At 38.5% G+C, this 21,226-nt stretch overlaps 1 protein-coding gene across 4 annotated transcripts in view; it reads right to left on the reverse strand.

Annotated features, from left to right (window-relative positions):
* itpkb (inositol-trisphosphate 3-kinase B) overlaps positions 1–21,226 on the reverse strand; it is an 86,577-nt gene that overhangs the window by 6,729 nt on the left and 58,622 nt on the right. For 2 of the 4 annotated variants that reach the window (XM_067481138.1, XM_067481140.1), the window contains 8 exons: positions 14,764–14,954; positions 14,265–14,439; positions 13,391–13,675; positions 11,590–12,516; positions 1,388–1,487; positions 964–1,001; positions 644–819; positions 205–409 (listed from right to left, as the gene is read on the reverse strand). In XM_067481138.1, coding sequence (XP_067337239.1) covers positions 205–409; positions 644–819; positions 964–1,001; positions 1,388–1,487; positions 11,590–12,516; positions 13,391–13,675; positions 14,265–14,439; positions 14,764–14,810 — 1,953 coding nt within the window. In that variant the 5' untranslated portion in view covers positions 14,811–14,954. Of the gene's footprint in view, positions 1–204; positions 410–643; positions 820–963; positions 1,002–1,387; positions 1,488–11,589; positions 12,517–13,390; positions 13,676–14,264; positions 14,440–14,763; positions 14,955–18,978; positions 19,524–21,226 lie in introns of those variants that run through there. The other 2 variants (XM_067481139.1, XM_067481141.1) reach the window with 2 other exon arrangements.

Consider the following 21,226-nt stretch of genomic DNA (forward strand, 5'->3'; position numbering starts at 1 on the left):
AAGGACCTCAAGTACAAATGTACTTCAGAGGAAGTTTCTGTTCAAAACAGGAAGTAAGGAAACAGGACCCCGAAGGACACACATACAGACCTCTACACACAAACCTGAATTGAATATTGGAAGGAAGGGAGTATGGACACACACAGACACACATACACACACACACACACACACACACACACACACTAATATTGTGAGTCTTACCTTGACTCCCTCTATCCTAAATCCCAGGGTAGCTGTTGAGCTTATGGTCTCTCTCCACTGCATGTATCTGGGTTTAGTCACTGCTTTCTGGTGATTTTCCTCTGATGTAGGTGCCTCAGGATCAACTTCAATCATCTTCTGATACATGTCGGGTCTTGGAGAGGGCTTCTTACGGGCCTTAGTAAGCTCTTCCTCAAGGTAGGTTCTGAGGCAAGAGAAGAAATGTGTGATGGTGGAGAAAAAAGTGGGTACAGGTATGAGCGCACTGAGCTAGGACGAAGGCAAGAGCTCTTTCCAATACAGCAGGACACAGCTGCTTGCAGTTTCATCTAGAGTCTTACTTGAGCACATGAAATTAAATTTTGCATTTTGTTTTCTGAGAGCTACTCCCCTTTATCCTTAGTGTGATTTGTTTTAATGTGATATGAAAATTTCTCACCTTACTCCCATCTTACAGTCCATCACACATGGGTAGTCAAACTCCGCCAGCAGATCCTCCATCTGGTTGTATTTCTGGCCGTCCTTCTCAACGTCTCCATGGTAACCAGGGACATAAGGGCGCAGCACGTCCCTCATTAGAAGGGACAAACAGCGCTGCTCACATTCACAGTGTTTCTAAAACATATCAACAAGTTAGTAGCATTACAAACACAGCTACAATGATTCACAATTCATATGAGCAATCTCAATAAATGAGGATCTATTAAAGCATTTCTGTTCACTTAAAGAAGGTGTAATTCATGTGAAAATGCGTCTTACTTTTAATATGCGACCATTTGCTCCTGCCTTGAAGCTCCCTGTAAAAAGACACTTTTTTTTTACTGTGAAGCAGATGCAGAAACTGTACTGTCACATTGAGTTTACAAGTTTGTTCAAACCAACAGATGTGATTTATTCATTTTATTTTTTTCATTTTTGTCAGCTCTATCCAAATAAACTGATTAGGGGGGGTTAGCTCGGCTGTGCCTCAAATCTCTAAAACATTTATCTAATCAATTGAGACATTCCCTGACGTTTAAATATGCCATTGTTAATTAACCATCCCCACATATATTTTCTCTTGAAGCGCAAAGTTTCTGTGAAAGTATTGCCACTGAACACACCATCAAGAGGTGTGACTGAGAGGAAGTCATTCACATTTGTAACCATGTAGTTTGTGTAAGTGTATGTAGTGTGCAACTACCTGCGTGCCCAGCCAGTTGTATCCAGGGATATTTCTTCTTGAAGGACATAACAAAAGGAGACCAGTGGACCATGTTCTTAATCTTCTTCCAAGACTTGTGCTAAAAACAAACACACAACATAATTGATTATCCTTAAGAATTATATTTTACCAGTGCTGTGTGCTTTTGAGTAAGGAATTAAACACAACCTCTACTGGAATCCTCTTTGTGTATTACCATAATGCTCCTTCCTGGTTTAAGTATAGATATCTGCGGTCATGGCCTGAGGTTTACAGTCCTTAAACCTGTTTACAACCAGCTTTATCTGTCTAAAATTGACATGAACCAATGCAATATTAATGTTTGTACTTCTGCCTATGTAAACAATTTGGACATTTTTGAAACATACCCTGGGGGAGCTGTATTCAATATCTCTCTTCTTGGTTTTCCTACACTGTCTTTTTCATTTTGTCTGATTTAGAACTTTTTTGGAGGATCAAGCTGGGGTTTCCCCTGGTATAACACACACACACACACACACACACACACACGGGATCTCCAAGTGATCTTCTTGTCGTTGGCAAGGACACATGAACTGCAGGACTCCTGCCACACACACACACACACACACACACAGACAAACACAAACAGAGACACATGCTGTCTCTGACACACAAACACACACAGCAAGTTGTTTCTACTTCAGTGGACTGATTCAAGTCCAGTTTTCCTGCTCTCTGCCTATGTGACGCAAAGACTTTCCACAGTAACTCAATATTAATATTTAACAGTAGCAGCTGAAGAAACACACGCTAAACGCAAATTACTATCTGTTCCCTGCATAACAACAACTGCTATAGTTACTGGAAAAAGACAACACAAGTTAGGAAAAATATATGTGAAGAACAAGGAGTGTTAATAGATCCTTCTCTACTGTCTATGGAATTGCCATACAAAATATTCTCCTGATTCTCCTGCACCCCCTAACTACAGATTCACATGCTCATTTTGTACCTCATGGAAGCCACAGTAAATCAACGTATTAAGATTCAAGATTCAAACAATTTTAATCATCTCATAGGGAAATTGTGTTTCCTTGTTACAGCTGCTCTTTACGTGAAAAGTAGAAAAGAAAGGAAAAAACTTCCACCAAACCAAGACAATAAACAAGTACAAATAGAAGCTACTGATCAATAAGTAAGAAAAGGTCAGCTAGAGGAGTAAACATGAATAAAATAAAAATAATAAATGAAATAAACACAATGCTATTTGTCCTTTTGTAAATTATTAAGCAAAGGATTCAAGCCCCAAACACATTTTTTATCCCTGCTGCATTACATCAGATGGAAAAAATTCAGATGTCTTGTTCTGTGGGTTTAAACAATGCTCAGCTGTGCAGTGGACGCAGCAGAAATGAAAATATGACAACATCAAAGTCAAGATTTATGTTCCACTCTTAGAACTATTAACACCAACATCACCTGTTTATATAATAGTACAAAATGTCTGCTTTCCTCATCTTAAAGATGTGATCACACATGCACAAGATTTCTGTTGGTCTGCAAATGCCAGGAATAATAATATTTCTATGTCAACAACTCGAAAAGAAGGAGCGGAAGAATAAGATAAGAGGACCAAAGAAGGAGATATATAACCCATGTCACATAATCTGGACATGATGAAAATTCATCAGTTGATAGCATTACTATCTATGGTTATATGCTTGTGCACACACACACACACACACACGCACACAAATGTATATATATATATATATATATTTTTTTTTTTTGCTGACTTTTTCTGTCTTAAACCATGTAGACACACCTCAAGGAGGTTTTCTGCACTATCGAAAGAGACAGAAAATTTTACCCTGGACAAAAAGTGACCAAAAAGGAAGAAATAAAAAATAATTATAATGAAATAAAATAAAATAAAAAAACATGTAAAAATAACATGGTGGAAACTAACAGCAGAAATACATTTCAGAGAGCAGTGCATCGTCTTATATCAAAAGGGTCTATAGGCATTGCAAAGTCCAGTCTGGTAGCAAAGTTCAATGTGCTTAGAGATTTACTAAATTGAATTGTTGTGTAGAAATCAACCAAACATTTTCCATAACTCGCCATGCTTCACATCTAATAAATTCTTTGCAATTTCAGGAACACAAAATGAAGGTATTCAGTATGGTTTATAGTAAGATGATGGCAGCCTGGAGGCATAAGAAACTATTCAGTCGAAGCTTGACTTGGGCATCTTCGTGTCTCAACATGTACAGTATGTATTAGAGACACAAGGCTATACAGCTTTGCCTGACTAAATGACGCTTGAAATAAAACAAAATGGCAGCATTGGCACACATATCTTAATCATAAAAGAAATACACATATTACTGAGCTTTGTAGGCCGTTTGAAAGACAAACAATTTTGATAGAATGGTATTCTGCTTCTCATTTTGTCACCATCTTAAACAAGTTAGAAAGAGAGTGTCAGACTACAGATTGGTAAGTAGCCAGGGTCTGTACTTTCTCTGTCAACTCTGTCATCCATCTACCATGTTGCCCACCTACAGCTGCTGTGTGTGTGTGTTAAAGAGAGACACAGACAGAACAGTGGAGAGCAATAGAGAGAAACTAAGATCTGCACTGCCTCAAGTGTGTGTGAGTAATAACAGACATTGTCACTGGGAGTTGAGACATTAAAATGCAATCAGAGGAGAAGAGGAAGAGAAGAGAAGAGAAGTAAAGAGCGGGTTAGTTTGTGTGTGGCTCCAACTATTATATGTGACATTACTAGCATTATTATAGGTCCATGAATAATTCCAAGAATAGAGCTGTCAGACACTAATTAACAATGAGTGAATCATTTTTAGCCATTTTGTGACAGTAAATGCAAGCTATAGTAACAGTACCTGAATGTTGTTGGTGCAGAAGTGGATGATGGTTATGATAAAGATGGCTCCAACTGACACAACAACACTCCAGACTGAATATAGCCATGCAGACCACATCATGACCGATGACCTTTCAGTGAGCCGAGGAATTTACAGGCTAACAAGACTGATTACCTGCGCAGCTCCGTCCCTCTCTGCTTTAAAAAGTAGCACCTTGGCTCACATACTCCTCTTTCTGTGTCCCACAAGATTTACACTTTGTATGTGTGTGTCTGAGTGTGTGTTTAGGGATAAACAATTGTGGATCATTTGTTTAGCAAAACAGAAGACAAACAATCTGGGCATGCAAATCTAAAACACAGGTCACAACATATGAAAGGCACAAAAAGAGTGTGTGTATGTGTGAGTGGGTGAGTAAGTGTGAATGCACACTAAGCACGAGGAAAACATAGGGGCTTCGTGGAAGAAGCATGCAAAACGAGTACATTTGTACATAATTTTAGCGTGTGTATGTATCTCTGATTGTGCAAATTGTGCATTTGTGAGAGACAGAGAGATAAAGTTACAGCACAAGCTATGATAAACAAGGTGTTCATTCCTTTGATTGACTATATTAAATATTGGAATTTAATTTAGTTCTTTTATTGATGAATTATTTCATCAGTCCTACTGCAGTTTTTCAGCAAACCACCAAAATGCAGTCTAATTGGAGACTTTTTTACTTTTACAGAGGTAATTTACTGCCGTTCATTCCTTTACACAATAGAAACCTGTTTCACGCATTCTAGTGTATATCAACCACAACACGCAAAGTATGTGTTGCCTTAATTTGATGTTGTCCGTGTCCCAGTGTTTTTCCATAACAGTGTGTGCATTATTTTTATACTGTAGGCGCTCAATCATCAGACACCCACAGGAAGATATGAATATCTTCCCAATAACTCCTCAAAACATGCAGTTCAAACTAATCTCTATGGCTTTATATATTTTCACATGCATGTCTACAGTTGCTTTATTTTTGTTTTATTTTGTAATTATCATGTTAAGTTTACGCTTTAACAATTGGGTAAAAATTTACATAAAGCTGGATTCATATCCAGCTTTGAGAATTCTGAAATACACTTCAGGGAGGTGTTTGGATTCCACAAGTCCACAGTGGCTCTGTGTCTCTGCCTAAAACTGCCAAAGTCAACCTTTCTGTTTTTCTCATATCTCTTTCTGGCTCACTGCAATTTGGTGGTCTTTCTCTCTCTCTCCTACAATATCTCTATCCCCAGAATGGCTAGATGACAAGAGCAGAGCAGAAAAACATGAAAGTTTCCATTGAGAGAGAGAGAGAGAGAGAGAGAGAGAGAGAGAGAGAGAGAGAGAGAGAGAGAGAGAGAGAGAGAGAGAGGGGAAATGGTAAGCGAAGGAACTTCTTGCAGACAGGAAGTTGGGGGGGTTGCCGCTCGCCTCAGCGACAGTATTTTCCACATCCGCCGCTGACTACAAACAAAAGATAGAAAAAAAGAGGCTATGTCCTCTGTAAACAACAGAAAAAGCACGAAGAGAGAAAGAAACAATGAGGCAAAGAGTTTTTATCGGCCCATGAAAATCATCTTTACAAATGTGTATCGTGCTTTTCAACACATACATCTGCAGATATGCTTTCATGCAATATGCATATTTACATATATAAGTGCGTGTGTGTGTGTGTGGGCCTTAAATATATGACAATTTACTGATGAAATTGTGCAATTATCAGGTGCTGTGTTAGAAAGGGTGTTGCCTGAAACAATGCACTCAAGTATGAAAATTTGAAGGTTTTTTTGGGGGGGGTGGGGGGGTTAAATATGGCAACCACATATTTACATGCAGGGAGGAGTGAAGAGAGGCTGAGAGTGGTGAGAATGATAAAAAAAAAATGGGCAAAGGGTAACTCTGGGTTACAAATGTAAAATGTGAACAGGCAGGGGAAACACTGATGCATACTGATGTTTTCAACCGAGAGGCACTGAGGAAACAACAAGCCTATCACTCACCACAAGGTTTCCTTGCAGATACAAATATTGCAACTGTCTGAGTCTGCAAAGTTTAGACTGACACACACATACACCCAAATTAAATATACTACACACCAAGACATATTTCAACTGCACGGAGTGTGGTGCAGGCTTAGAGAGTGCATTTTAAATCTCACTGCATGCAAGGCTGCTCACTGGTGTTGCAAACACGATGCTTCAACAAAAGTGGGAAAAACGGACACCTAAAAGAAAAAAGGGTTAGATGTTTGTGATGTGACTGTTCGGTTATTTTATAACTTAATGCTTTAGTCAGATTCAGGTCACTCTGGAAAACGAGAGATTATCAGATTTTAGATCGGGTCTCAACTCTAAAACATTCTGGTAAATAGATGTGGTTTTGGGGGTTTCACTAGTCTTCAGGATAACCTATACAAAACACGGTTTGGGTTAGTATGAAACTACCAATTCAGATATAAAACAATAGCAAAGACATTAACACAAGCATTCATGAATTCTGAATGAATTCTCTTGTCAAAAAGTTATCACAGCCTATTAATCTTCAGACTATGAGCTGCATGTATGCTTTGTTTTTATTAATGTATCACATCCAGCAGGGTTTCCCCAGTGCGTCTCTGACAGCTCTGAAACCAAGTGAAACTACTTTTCACTTCTGCACTGGACCCAATACTAAAAGATACACTTTCAGATGTCAGCTTTTCTAACTGGCGGCTACCCTGACTCCCCCCAGGCAGGGGCAACTCAAACATGCACATGCATGCAATCTCACTAACAAACTCACACAGAAACACCAAATAAAGAATTGACCGGTGTTTCCCCTCACACAAGAAACTAAGTAGGCACTCTCTAACACACACACACACACACAAGGTAGACACACACCCATAATCTTACAGACTTTCTGTATACCCACACACAGACACGTGTGCACATGCACGCACACAAACACACACACACACAAAGACACACACACACACACACACACACACACACACAGCTGTGAGAGGGAAACTCAGTTTGACGTCACAGGGTTGCTAGGCGACTGGCCGCCGTGGTAGCGAAGATTTTCCACTGCAGTACAGACAGTGCGTGTGTGTGTATGTGTGTGTGTGTGCATCCCAGTAAATGTGTGCGCTTGAGTTACAGTTGAGTTACAGTTCTGAACACAAAAATGAGTTTTTGTCAAGTGCAGTCCACCACAAAAACTCTTTTTTTGGTCATTGAGCGGAGGTTAGAGTCACAGTTGGATTAGTAGAGGATAAACCTGGAATGGTAAAGATTAGTGTTTGGGTCAGTGTGTGACTGCATTTCAGATGATCATAAAAAGGGATATGAGCCCAGGTAACATAGGTGTGTTTGTAAAAGAAAACTGTTTCTGTGTCAGTACAGTACTATCTATTAGCGTGTTGTTCTGCAGAGTGCAATGAGCAAAAGTTGCACTGTGGCGTGTACAGAGGGTGTGTCAATGTTAGATGTGTGTCTTTTGTACAAGAAGTATGGGTGTAGTCTTCAATCCAAAGACATATTTGTTTATATAATCTGTTTATTTAATGGATGCTTCTGAGCAAGAACCGGAGGTGTATTAAATGGGAATAAAAATGTAATGCACCCCAAGCTTTATTTACAGTAAAGATACCCAAAGGAACAACAAACCTTCTGCATCATTTGAAAAGAGACTTTCATATGTCCTGCCCCACTTCCGTTATAATGTAGCTTTTGCTCTACAAGCTTTACTTTCTTTCATCATTAATTCTCAAGCTGAGGGATGATGCTGGAGTTCCGTGTAAATTTGACTTTAAACAGCGCTACCCTTATTATAAATGCTTTACTTTTCTAAACAGCTGATAATCTACTGATAATTTTGACTAAAAGATGTCAAAAAGTGAAAACATATCCAATAATATTTACTCTAAACTCAACCCACAATTACGTATCTAAAATGTATTTTTTACATGTATTTTTTTTCACTCAAGCAAAACAGAAAAGGAATTCAGTTTATTATGATTCAAAACAGACAGTAATAGCTGGAAGCAGGAAATGTCAGGCATTTGTGCTCAACTGTAAATTATATTATTAATTAACCAAAATTTGTTAATTTTCCAGAGTGTAATTGATGAAATGGCCAATTTTCTAAACTAATGAAATGAATTCAATTATTTTAGCAAGTACTGTCATGTGTAAAGCATTTTGACTGGCAGAAGATTTGTCTAACTTTACTGATAACCCCTCTAATTCTCAATGTTCACTGGTGTTTGATCGAGCTCATTTACACACTAATATTTGCAAGACTCTGAATACCTTTTTAGACTAGATAATTTCCAAGGATTATGCATTTCCTTTGTCTGAAACTCATTCACGAATGGGCGTGAATGCCCAAAGGTAAATTAAACAGAAAAGCAAACAAAAGACTCAGCTAAGACAAAAATCAACAAAAGTTTGGAATCCACAAACTCAACTGAAATTTGACAGTAAAAGGGAAAACGCAGATGCCAATCTATTGCAGGTGCCCTTTTGCTGCCAATTTACTAGAACTACAAAAACACTGGCAGCACATGTACCTTCTCACCTTGGCGAGATGCCCAATAGTCAAAAGATCAGCCAAATAGTGTCTATAAATGGCTGTGTTCAGGTCCAGCCTCTACCAGTGTGCACACTTAGAAAATGAGTTGATATAATCCAAAAGTTAATACCATAACAAAGCTGACGTGTTTGACTGTGTTTAAACAAAAAATGAAAATGTCATGCTCACTTGGGTGAATAAAACAAAGGAGTATTAACTAAAACTACTGTGGATAGTGAATTCTGTCATTAGGATTACAAACGCTTCCACAATGTGCTGGTAAATACAAAATGTAAACCTTCAGTAAAACTGTGATAAATGTATTCTGCAGACAACATTTTTATACTTCCTATTTTTACTAAGCATGAAAGAAATTGTACTTGCACATTTATTGTCTGCAATAAGTGTTTTTTCGAGTACTAACAGAATGAAAATGCATAAAAAAAAAACCAAATTAATTCATGTCACTCCTGCGATGATAAGTCATGAAAACAATAGTGTCATTTAATGTTGGAATAAAGAAAAACAAACTGTAGAAGTTGTGTAACTTTTCCTTTGATACTTTTTCTTTAATCAGTCTCTCTGCCAATCTTGCTCTGAAGCTCACACTGTTCTTTTATATGTCTTCCACTCTCAGTCTTACTCCTCTTCTCTGTCCCTCTCTTCTCTCCTACATACCTCCCACAGAAGCAAGCATGCTTTATGTGTTTCTGCATGTTTCCCTCTTGCACACATATACCAGGTTTCCTTAAACTACAGATTAAGAACTGTGCCAAGCTACAGACAAAAATGTGAATAACCCCCGTGTTTTTTTTTTTGTTTTTTTTTTGCACTACTGGGGTAAGAGACATTTACTATTTAATGTAAATTCAACTGCACGCACCAACTGGAGCTTCTGTCTTATTGTTTTCCTCGATAAAACAAAACAGAAAAAACAATGCCCGGAAATATGCAAAAAGTGATACAAACACTATTCAAATCTATCAGCCAGATTCTATTAAACAAATAGTTTGAAATCCGTCCTACCTGAGAGGGCTGGGATTTGGTTTAGGGATGGGTTATTTCATTACATGTGAAAGAAAACTGCTTCTGTTTCTAATATTAAAACTAAATACGGAAAATTAAGTTTGAATGATTTAAAGGTTAGAATAAAAATATCATAATGTAAAAATATATGTGTAAATATAGAAGTGCTGAATAGACTGTATGATTGTTTTGTATTAATTTAATAGTATAAAATAAACACGAGCCCCTTATTCCTAAAGCCAAATATCCAGGAAGAAATATTTTTGTACCATCTAAAATGTCCCAAAAGTGTGATTTGTTAAGAGCTGGCACAATGCTTAAGAAACACTGGTAAAATCAGTTATACAATCCTGCATTATCCTGCATGTTTGAAAGCAGAAGTGAGATGGCCTTGTGAACTTATGTTGGCTACAAATAAAAACACATCCACCCACCCACCTACACCTACACACACACACACAAACACAATTACACACACGCACAAACATACTCAAACAGGCCTCATCCTCCTCTTTGAGTTGTGTCCAAATCCAGGCAAAGCCTAAGTGTGTGTGACTGGCAAATTCTCTTGCTTTGCCTTTCTGTATCACCCGTTCTCTCTCTCACACACAAACACCCACATTACCTACACTCTTACAAACACACCTACACACACTCACAAGCATACACACATAGGTCGGGGCACAGAGCTAGCTTTGTTACTGTGAATGTCAACCATTACTCAGTGAGACAGCACAGGCCAATTTGACACAGGAGCACCCAGTACACAGACTCAGTCAAACACACACACACTAACAGACACATACATGTTAAGGTGTAGTAGGTAACAGAGACGCACATCAAATTCAGTCACCAGATGGACACTAGCTAGAATAAAATTTTGTTACATGACCTTTGTCAAAAATGTGTTCCTCTCTGTAACACTGCTGAACTTGCTCAAAATATTAAATTATAAATTGTAACAAGTATAAACATTATTTTAATGCAAGAATTGATGCAATAACTAGGACACAAGGGTGTGAGTCTATGGCCATCTTTGCCATAATCTGTTTTGAGCTAAATACTAACATCAGCATCAGCTTAATGATGCCAGGCACACAATGACAAAGCTAACATGCTGATGTTAAGCTGGGTTCACCATGTTTGCTTTAGCATGTGAGCAAGCTTACATGCGATTTCTAGCACTACAAACAGGCAATGTGGAGGCTGGTGTGGATGTCCTCAGTTAACCCTTATTATATAGTCATAAAGATTAATATTGGACTTGAAACAACTTGAAAAGTAAGTCTGATGCTGGTCAGGTGTTCAAAAAAGTGATTTTAAATTTTGAATGTCCAAACCAGACAACAAGTCAATGGTGTTTTAACTTTTCATGACAGAAACCTGAGCAAGAAGTAAAGTTAGGGATAAACAAAATCACCTCCAGGGAGCATTTATGATAATATCTGAGATATTTTGTGGAACCATAAACAGATTAGGCACTATCATCTCTAAAGCCACATCACAATGGATCAAACCTTTTGCAATATTCCAGTTAAATAGAATAAAATTTTTGCACAACTTTAAAAAAAAAACATAAATTTCTCTTTTCCTGTGTGATGAAACATGAATGCCATTTCCAAAGGTGTCTAGCGAGCTAAAAAAGGCCTCCTAACTACAAGCAGGTTGTACACACAGAGATAATATTGAGCAGACAAACTCTCACTTGGCTCTACTTACTGCTTTCTGTTGAGAACTGAGGAGAGCAGGGTTGAGAAGCTGCTCCCCTTTTTCTGTATCACTGGAAATATCCTCCTCCGACTCCTCCCAAGACGAGGAGAATCCGGCCGAGGAGGCAGAGGAGGATGACAGCTTCCTGAGGGAACGGGTGGATGAGTTCGGACCGGGGATAGGGCTGGAACTGGGACTGGGGGTGAAGCATGGTCCCACGTCTGACCCTGGACCATCAGAAGTTTGAAGCTGGCTTTCCAAACCATGGTCAGTTATTATGACTGCGGGGATGGAGGGAGAATGGTTGGAGGGCTGATCGGTGATGTCCAGGAAACAATGGGGTCTCTCACTGCTTTGTGGGTGAGATAAACAAGGGCTTTCTGAGTTAACCTCCAACCTGTTTTCGTTTGTCTGGAGCAGCATCACAGGACACAAGTGTCCCTCCTTCTCATCTCTTATTTTTTCCGCAGTCCGTTCTCTTTCATATTGCAGAATCTCTCTGTTTTCTACCTCCCATCTGTTTATTTCTCCCTCCTTTTCTCTATGTCTTTCTCCTTGTTTATTTTCTCCATCTGTTGTTGCATCCGGGGTTAATGTATCAAAGGAACCCTGACCAGCAAATGATCTGTCTATAGAGGGAGTTTGCGTTGTTGTTTCAGAGTGACGGCCATTTTGACCAATCAGTGTTTTATTCTCTGTGTTCATTTTAGTGCCACTGCTGTCTCTCCTATCTCCTTCCGTTATTTTTTGCCCACCTGCTCTTCCATTCTGGACAACAGAGTGAACTTGACTCTCTGTGTTTCCTTTGCTGGGATGGGAAGGGGTTTGGCTAGTTGATCGTCTTGGAGATCTAGGGCTGCGCTGGAGTTCACTGTTAAGCACCTGGGCACGAATCCCGGAAATGTGTGCCTCGAAAATGCCCACTTTACCCCTGACCTGAGAGACAAAGAGAATTAAGGTTTAGTTTTTCTTAATCTGACTGTAAAGAAATGTACTTTAATGCTTGTTTTTCCCCTATTTGCCTTATTTTAGATGTAGGCTACTTATCTTTTTACATTTGTACTAACATAAGCAAAGCCTGAATAAACCCTGACTGAGTATTTTCTCTTGTTTGACAATAAACAAACTGTTTGAAAACTGAACTGCTGACAAGCTTAAAATTCAGTGTGGGACTGTTTCAAAAGTTTAACAGTGTGTTCTACATGCACATAGCAAAAAGAGTACATTGGCACAGTGGATCATTGTCCGCATGTTGATTTGCCACAGTTCTCACAATAGGGCAGTTAGGGGTTCAGTGTCTTGCCCAGAGACACTTTAACATATAGCCAGGACCACTGACCCTGTGGTCTGTGGACGAATGCATAACATAACATAACAAAGTTTAAATAAAATAATCTATATCAATGCCAAACATAAATATCCCATAGAGGTGTATGTTTTTAGGGTAATTAATGCATATTTTGTCACATTACAAAAGTACAAAAAAAATCCAGAACTAGTACACAAAAGTCAGAAGAATGTTTTTTGACATCTGCCAGCTCAAAGTACACATCAATTTACCTTTTTCAACATTCATGCTAGATAACAAATTATTGTACAATATAATAGCTCATCACCTCTGGCTGGGGTGAGAGTAGCTGTCATTGTTCTGACTTGCCCAACAAATAAAAATAAAGTAGTAAATCCTTCAGAGGTTGAATACCTTGCTCTGTGTAGCTTACCGATCACATTCTTAGATAAAGACAGACGGGGGGGGGGGGGGAGATATAAAGATTTAAGGAGCCAAACTTGGAATCACATGTAAAATCACCTCAACGTTTTGCAGCTCTCTGTGAATCTGCAGCAGCTGTGCCTGGCGTCTCTTCTCTTCTCGTCTATCCCCTCCTCCTGTCTCTTCTCCTCTCTCCTCCTGCCCGTCTCCTACCTCTCTGTCTTCACCACCGGGTGAGCTCAGTCGTCGGACCCGCTGACCCACATTGACTCCTAGAAGCTCCGGGCTACGCGGGGAGGGGGATTGCGCACGAGGGGTGGGGCAGGGAGAGAATGAGGGTGAAGGAGGGAAGTCAAATTTTTGACCCAGCGAACGGGGACTTGTCTAAATGCAGGCAAACAAGACAGGGTTGGAAGAATTTCAACAAAATGAACAATTTATACAAACAAACATTAATATACTACTTTTATTTTCCACATATAATAATAAAAGTATCACATAAATGGTAGCAGAAGCAATGAGTTATATTGTCACTTATACAACAAAATGGAAAAGTAAAATCTAAAGTCTGTTAACATTAGCTAAGCCACTGGTCAAATCAGAACAAGTAAGACTTTAGTACTAAAAGCCCAAAGTGAACTAAAGTTAGCTGTATGCTTACGAGAGAATACATAAAAAATACATGTGCTCTTCCAAATTATCACTTTCAAAAACACTATAGCAGTTATATTAGTTTAATACTGCTGACTATCTAGATTATATTTATATCATACAATTTTACGTGTTTGTTGACCTTGAATTCAGGGTAAGCTTGATCTTATTGTACACTCATCAAGCATGGTATTGTTTATGTAAAAAATGGAGCATTTATACATTAGTTTTATTCTATTGTAATGATTTATACATTTGTGTTGTTTTTGTGTTTACATAAATAGCATTTTTCAATTTATGGCACATGTGGTATATAAGCTACCTTGGGACTGGTGGGGCTGTAAAGACCTTCACCCAATGCTCCCCCACCTAGGAAGTAGGGTGAGGGAGCACTGGTGCTCCGATCAGGGACTGGCACCACAGGTCGGGCGATTGGGCTGGTTCTAGCTCGAGAGGTGGTACTAGAGGAGCCTGGCTGGGTGTGAAACTGATTACTGCTGCGGAGAGAAGAAGCGATGGTTAGTTGGCTTGTCTGTACTTGAAAAATGCTATAACTATAATATGACTATCACATATATCAGGTTTTGGATTTGCTTTCTACAGAAAAAATAAAACCTAAACCCTAGCTTTGTTAATTGCTCTGTAATGTATTGAAAACAAGTTCCTACCAATCTGGTCTAACGGCTTCCGAGCTGCAGCAAACCATACTAACCAAACATGTTTAAAGCATGTATTTCCACTAGAAAACATCTCCAGGACAATGGTGCACTCTTTAAACAATTAAAAGTAAATACATGGCAAACACTGTAAAAATAACTGACCTGTTCATGACGCTGAGGCTGTTCAGGTTTAGGGCAGAGGCTGCCATCCCCGCAGCCAGGCCAGGGGCTTTGAGTGCTGCGTACACATCTGACAATCTCCCCTAAAACTGCAGGGAGAACTTTCAGTGTTTTCTCTGCATTCAGTCAGGAACATCAGCAGCTCCACACTGCAAGGAAATCAGCTCGCAAGGCTGAAAAACGAAAAATGCCAGGAAACGTCATTATACAGTATCTTGCCTGTCTGACCATTTAAGAAATACAGTGAGCATGAACCACATTATTTAAGATAAAAATGTCAAAATTTTTTAGAACTGACAAGACACTGGAAGTCCAAGTTTCCATTCCAGTGAAAGCCATCTCTAACTGCGTCATGGACAAGGGAGATTATTCATACAGTCCTGCTAAAAGCCCAAAATAAAATATATCATTGTTGCTACTGAGAATAAAATAAATGATATGGAAAATATAAGAGACAGATGGAGAGATAGATAAAGTGAAAATAGAAATAAAATGATTTAGGCTCAGCCACTAGAGAGTTTGCCTTTACTCCGTTTTCCATATAAGTAGAGATTTTTACAGTGCTCAATTAAATTAAGCAGCAGGTTTATTAAACAATCCACTGTGATTGTTTTCTATCCTGACAATCATAATAACTAGTAATTCTATAACAGACTGTCTCACAGTTTCATATATGTAACTACCTTGTTTTTGTTTTTGTATCTTTGACTTAGCTTCAATCATGTAGTTCTATACCCCTACTTCAGCTTGAAAAAATAACTTTAACGTACTATTACTTTAAAGTTACTATTACGAAAATTAGGGAGGCACAGGAATTGGGGTTGGGAGGTGGAGATCAAGAGAAACATGCAGAGAGGGCAAATGGGAACAGGCAAAAGGTAGAGAGGGATCTGCAGATGGAGATAAAGAGATACATAAGTAAACAAATAAAGTGTGGCAGCATATTTAAATACTAAAGGAGAATCTGCAAGAATAAGGTACATAGAAAGCTACAGTTGAACTGCGAAATCTCCTCGTCATGATGTGATGCATTAAAATGAAAAGAGATGCCCAGGGTCACTGTATTACCACGTCTATTTTTGCAGTAAAAGACAACAAATTCACTTGTATGTGGCATGTTTTAGCCCTGTACCGTTTTAGCTCTGGCTTGTAAAATTTTATGTGACTTCTAACAGCTGCTTTATTAAAATAGGGGAAGACTGAACAAATGGCTGAGATCAACAACAAGAATGAAAGCTACTCCAGAATGTGCTATTTGCCGATTGGATTGAATAAATACACTCAGGCTCAAATAACAATAGAGCTAAATACAGCTGTTTAGTGATCTGCACTTATGCAGTCATGTTCAAATTCTGTATGTTTATGAACAAGAGTAACAGGTTGTAGTATCATGTCCTGCTCTGAAATACACTATGCAAATAAGCTTAAATGAGAGATGACAGCTGGTATGTGCAGTGGTCAACTGTGCAACATCTCTTTCCCCAATGAGATTGTGTCTGAGGACTTTTACAGACAAAACTCCTGTAAAATAAAATAATCAGCTGTAGTGATATCCATAAATTGTCTTAGAATTTTAAAAATTTAAAGTATAAAAAAGACTTTTTTGCAATCTTGCAATTTTTTTTGCTCTGCAAATCTTACTCATTTTCTTTTCATATTTTCTCCAAAGCAGACTATAGGTCAACTAACTTCATCCTATTATGCATCTGTCTTACTCTAATATAAGGAATCTTAAAGGATTAAATGATGGTAAATATGGAGACTCTTCACATTTCAGTCAAATGTGTCAATGAACTGAAGCGTAAATGCAATGTGTGTGTTGAAGAATAGCATATTCTTTTGAGTCAGGTCTGGGTCTCAGTCAAGAGTACCACCTTGGGATGTGTTGGGTGCCAGAAAAAGTTAGACATCAGGTCATGAACTATGAGATAAACATGGGATTTCCTTGTTGCAATGTGACGCAGTTAGAGAGAGGCAGGAAACAATCTGAATGGCTCATCTCTCAAGTAGCTTACTAACCACCAGTGCTATTTTCACACTGTATAATAACTTCTCTCTGTGTATTGGCCAAACTATTTTTTGAGTTTACTAGACAATTGTGTGGAAACCTTAGGGTGTATAAGGGGGATTCAGGAGATAAATTAAGACAAATAAAGTTAGCATTAGTACTCGTTTTCAAAATTATTTGAGATTTCCATTCATTTCACATTTCTCATTTAATATGAAGAACCTAATCAGCAGCTCTTGTACTAAAGTCACCAAAAAGAAAGGATCTGAGATTGCTCCCACAGACTGTTAAATTCCGAGAAGTTAACTGGTACGCTGGTTCTGTCTTTATTTTTATTTATTTTTTATTTAACATAATTAGTTGAGGTAACTTACTAAATGTCTATGACCGAGAGAGATGGGTAAAAGAAAGAAGAAAAGAGATGTTTAAGGGCTATTAGGTCTTCACAGTGACACACAATGGAGTGCACAGCTTAAAATTGGTAGACTACATTTACTGGAAGAAAACAGCAAAACAAAATGACATTAGAAAGGGTCAAATTTGTCAGCAGAAAACACGTGTCACTATCTCCATGTAACCATGTAGCACGGTAGTGACCCAAACCATTAGCCTGACAATAACTTCATACTGTGCTGATATGCCGTGGTCAAGCTTTTACACAAAAAAACCCTGCCTGAAGCACATCTGATCTGACAATTACAATAAAAAGGAGCCGCAAAAAATACTGGTGGTGATGATGCTGGTATAATAACACGTGTAAACTATGTAACAATTTTGTCTCTTTTCAGCACAGCCTGATGTCAGATTGAGTGGGTCTGTGTGAGTTTGCAAACTGTCCACTTGCCTACACAAGTGGGCAATAAACCAACATTTAGTACACTGACAAAACTTGCATGATGTTTTGATGCTGATTGCTAATGATGTCTAAATTTTATGTAAGCAGCTATGCAGCAGGTGGGTTATTCAATTATATATTACAGTAATATATAGTGAATACAGAAAATCATAAATTTTCATGACATGTACATTTTTTAATGTCACAGATTCCACCATATTTTTATTCTGTTTACATCCATTTCATATTCCTGGGTGTATTAGGTTAATGTTTGCATCAGTTGACCGTCTATATTAATTCTAAAGGGTATTTAATGCACCAAATCTGCCAAAACACACACTGCAATCTGGTTATCAAACCATAACGTGAGGAGTTTGTCGATAAAATATCTGGAAATGTTACTTTATTACAATTACTCGTAATAGTAAAATATAGAATCACGCATACCACAACAGGCACAAGGGCTTTTCAAAAGCAGAGACACACTCTGATGTGTCACTCTGATGTTTTTCTTCAATATTATTAATAAAATGTCTTCGGGTGTTGGGCTTTTTCCCACACTAAACATACTGACATTTGATAATGTTTGCAAAAATATGATGGCCATTTTTCACCATTGCCAAACACTTTATAGACCAAGCAAAGAACTGTGGAAAACGTATCTAAATGCAATGTTGGGTTCGTATGGTTATTCCTCATTTGGATGGTTGCAAGTTGGAAAACAATTTGTTAGGTCCATCTGATAAATGTCTTGCTGCCTGTTTAGTGTGCTTTATCCAGCTCGTACTTTAAGTGTGTGCAAAACATTTACGAAGTCCAGTTGACATGAGCCTTCGGATAACCAAACCTGGATGACTGAGAAGCTTCACCAACATTCAAGTAGTCAGTAGCCAATCTTAAAAGTAAATATGCACAAAAATGTGGAAAATCCTAAGTGTCAGTTATTAGAATAACAATATTTGAGTTTCAGTTTAAGAGTAACTTTTGTTGCAGTCACCTTTTGAGACCTAAACCCAAACGCAATTCAATTTTGGACTCGGGTGCAAACACAGGATGACCCCAGGATTAAGTAATACAGTATTATGGCTAAAAATGAGTATACAGCATTACTACTGCAATAGTACAATCAGTAAGCACATACTACAGAGGACAGAACTGAGGAAGATTAAATGCCTTTTCATAATAAAGATGCAGCTGTTTAAATAAAACTACCCCAACACCTGGGTACCCCCACTTCCAAACTTTGATATGCCTGAGCTCAACCCCGGTATTAAAGTGTAATAATCTCTCTCCAGTAAGAAAACTCTGCTGAGATGCAGGTCCTGACTAGACAGCGGGCTTTGTTTCATCTCACCTCAGCGCCGTCCGTCCTCTTCAGGGCTTCTCCAGCACACTTGTGTTGGTCTGATAACCACCAGTAATAAAACGAGGATGTCTCTGTGTGTGTGTGTGTGTGTGTGTGTGTGAGAGAGAGAGAGAGAGAGAGAGAGAGAATGTGTGTGTGTGTGTCAGTGACACTCGAAAACAACCACAAAACACACGGATACGACTCCTTGTGCACCAGAACAACTCCTCCAATTCCGCTGTGCTTTTGGTTTCTTCCCCAACGAGCTCAGTCGACGCTGGGTTCTTTTTTCGCTTCTTCACCTTCTCACTCACAATCCTCCTCCACGCAAGAAGGAGATTTCAAAATGTCTTTCTCGTCCTGTGGCAGACTTTTCCTTCTTCTGTTTCGGGTTATTAGAGGAAAGACTCCACGCACTTCGCACCGAACAGTGAAATCCTTCAACAGTTTCTCCTCTGGATAAATTGTTCTGGGGAGCTTTGTGTTGCCATGCCTCTTGCTCGACACGTCTGTGTTCGTAGTAAAGCGCTGTTTGTCTGCGTGTGTGTGTGTGTGTGTGTGTGTGTGTGTGTGTGAAGCCGGAAGCGTCTCTCTCTCTCTTTCTCTCTCTCTCTCTCTGAAATGCTGTGCGCGTGCTCGTCTTAGCTTGTGTATGCACGTGCAGAGCAGGGAATCTAAAGTTGACCTTCGCGTGCACCAGCGCGTGCCCGTGAATTAACTTGGTCTTTGAATACTGTACATCTCACAATGTATGAATGTGCATTTGTGAATTGTTTGTTCAATTGGTCAAGAGTCAAATCAAAGAGTTTTTAGTTTTTTTTAAAGTTTGTTATTATCTTTGACTTTTTTGCTTGCTGTTCATTAAGTGATCCCTTCTTTGACTACATTTGTAACACAAAGAAAGCCTACAAGTTTTCCTGTTTTTTCAGGGATGTCACTGGTGTTTGTTTGTGTGTGTGTGTGTGTGTGTGTGTGTGTGTGTGTGTGTGTGTGTGTGTGTGTGTGTGTGTGTGTGTGTGTGTGTGTGTGTGTGTGTGTTTCACCCATAGGAAATTGAAATGACTTTACTTACACACACAGTGAGTGACTAGGGGTTCAGTGGCTTATCCAGGAAGGCTCTATCATTTGGACTGGGCATTGAACCACTCAGTTGATGGACAACCACTGTGCTTGCTGAGTGACAACCAGCCCATTGATAGAGGACAAAATCCACAGTCCTGCACAAAAATTAACTGAAGATGATATCCAAAGCTAATACGAGGCTTTAGCAGTATGAAGTAATGAAGTCATGTGGCTGTCTTCCAAAGTTAAAGTCCTTTTAGTGCATATGTCCTTCTTTGTGTTTCCATGAACAGTGTTTTCCTAATGATTTGCAGTTGAAGGCAACTTGCATAAAATTAAAAAATACTGCAGCTCCCGAAGATTTGGAAAATTGAAGCCTTCAGATACACTTTACCTTTTGTATACTATCACTTGGCCTATATGGAATTTCTTAAAGTCTTGTATAACCAGGAGGAATGATTACAAACCAGTTCCAGCAGATCTATGTGGACACCTGACTACTGTCTTTTGACTGACTTGGAAAGCTGTTTATCAATTATTACAATAGGCTTATTATATATGAACATTAATAGTGACATAAATTCTCCAGACTCAAGTCATTCATATGTGCATTATTAAAATTTACTGAATCACGTGTTCAAAGCAGAGTGTGCAAACATTTGAAGTGGGAGATAAAGTACAAAATAATAAAAATAATAATAATAATAATAATAACAATGAGAAGAAGATGATGATAATGAAGTAATGCACCAATATTAAACAAATGTTATGTAAAAGTATTGCATTTGCCTTTTGTCTCTCAGTGTTGTAAAAAAGAATAGAATTAAGAATTCAAATTCGGATTATCAATAATTGTAAATCTATCATGTGTCTGTTTTTTGCACACATCTGTTGCACATCTGTCCATCCTGGAAAATAGATTTTGTGTGTGTGTGTCTGTGTGTGTGTTGGGGGGGTCTCATTGCTGGGACTGAGGAATGTGGGTGTCCATTGTTGTGAATTTGTTCCTGTGGAGTATGTAAATAAAACTTCTAATGTTGAAGTAAACAGTATACCATGAAGCATTTTGCTCATTAAAAGCACATATACCTAAAATTAATTCTGAACTTGATAAATACATGAACTTCTTGGCTTAAAATAACAATATGAAATTTGATTGTGATTTCACATCACTGCTGTACTAGAATTATTAAAC

The sequence above is a fragment of the Channa argus genome, chromosome 17 (assembly GCF_033026475.1).
Source record: "Channa argus isolate prfri chromosome 17, Channa argus male v1.0, whole genome shotgun sequence".
In the NCBI taxonomy this organism is placed as follows: domain Eukaryota; kingdom Metazoa; phylum Chordata; class Actinopteri; order Anabantiformes; family Channidae; genus Channa; species Channa argus.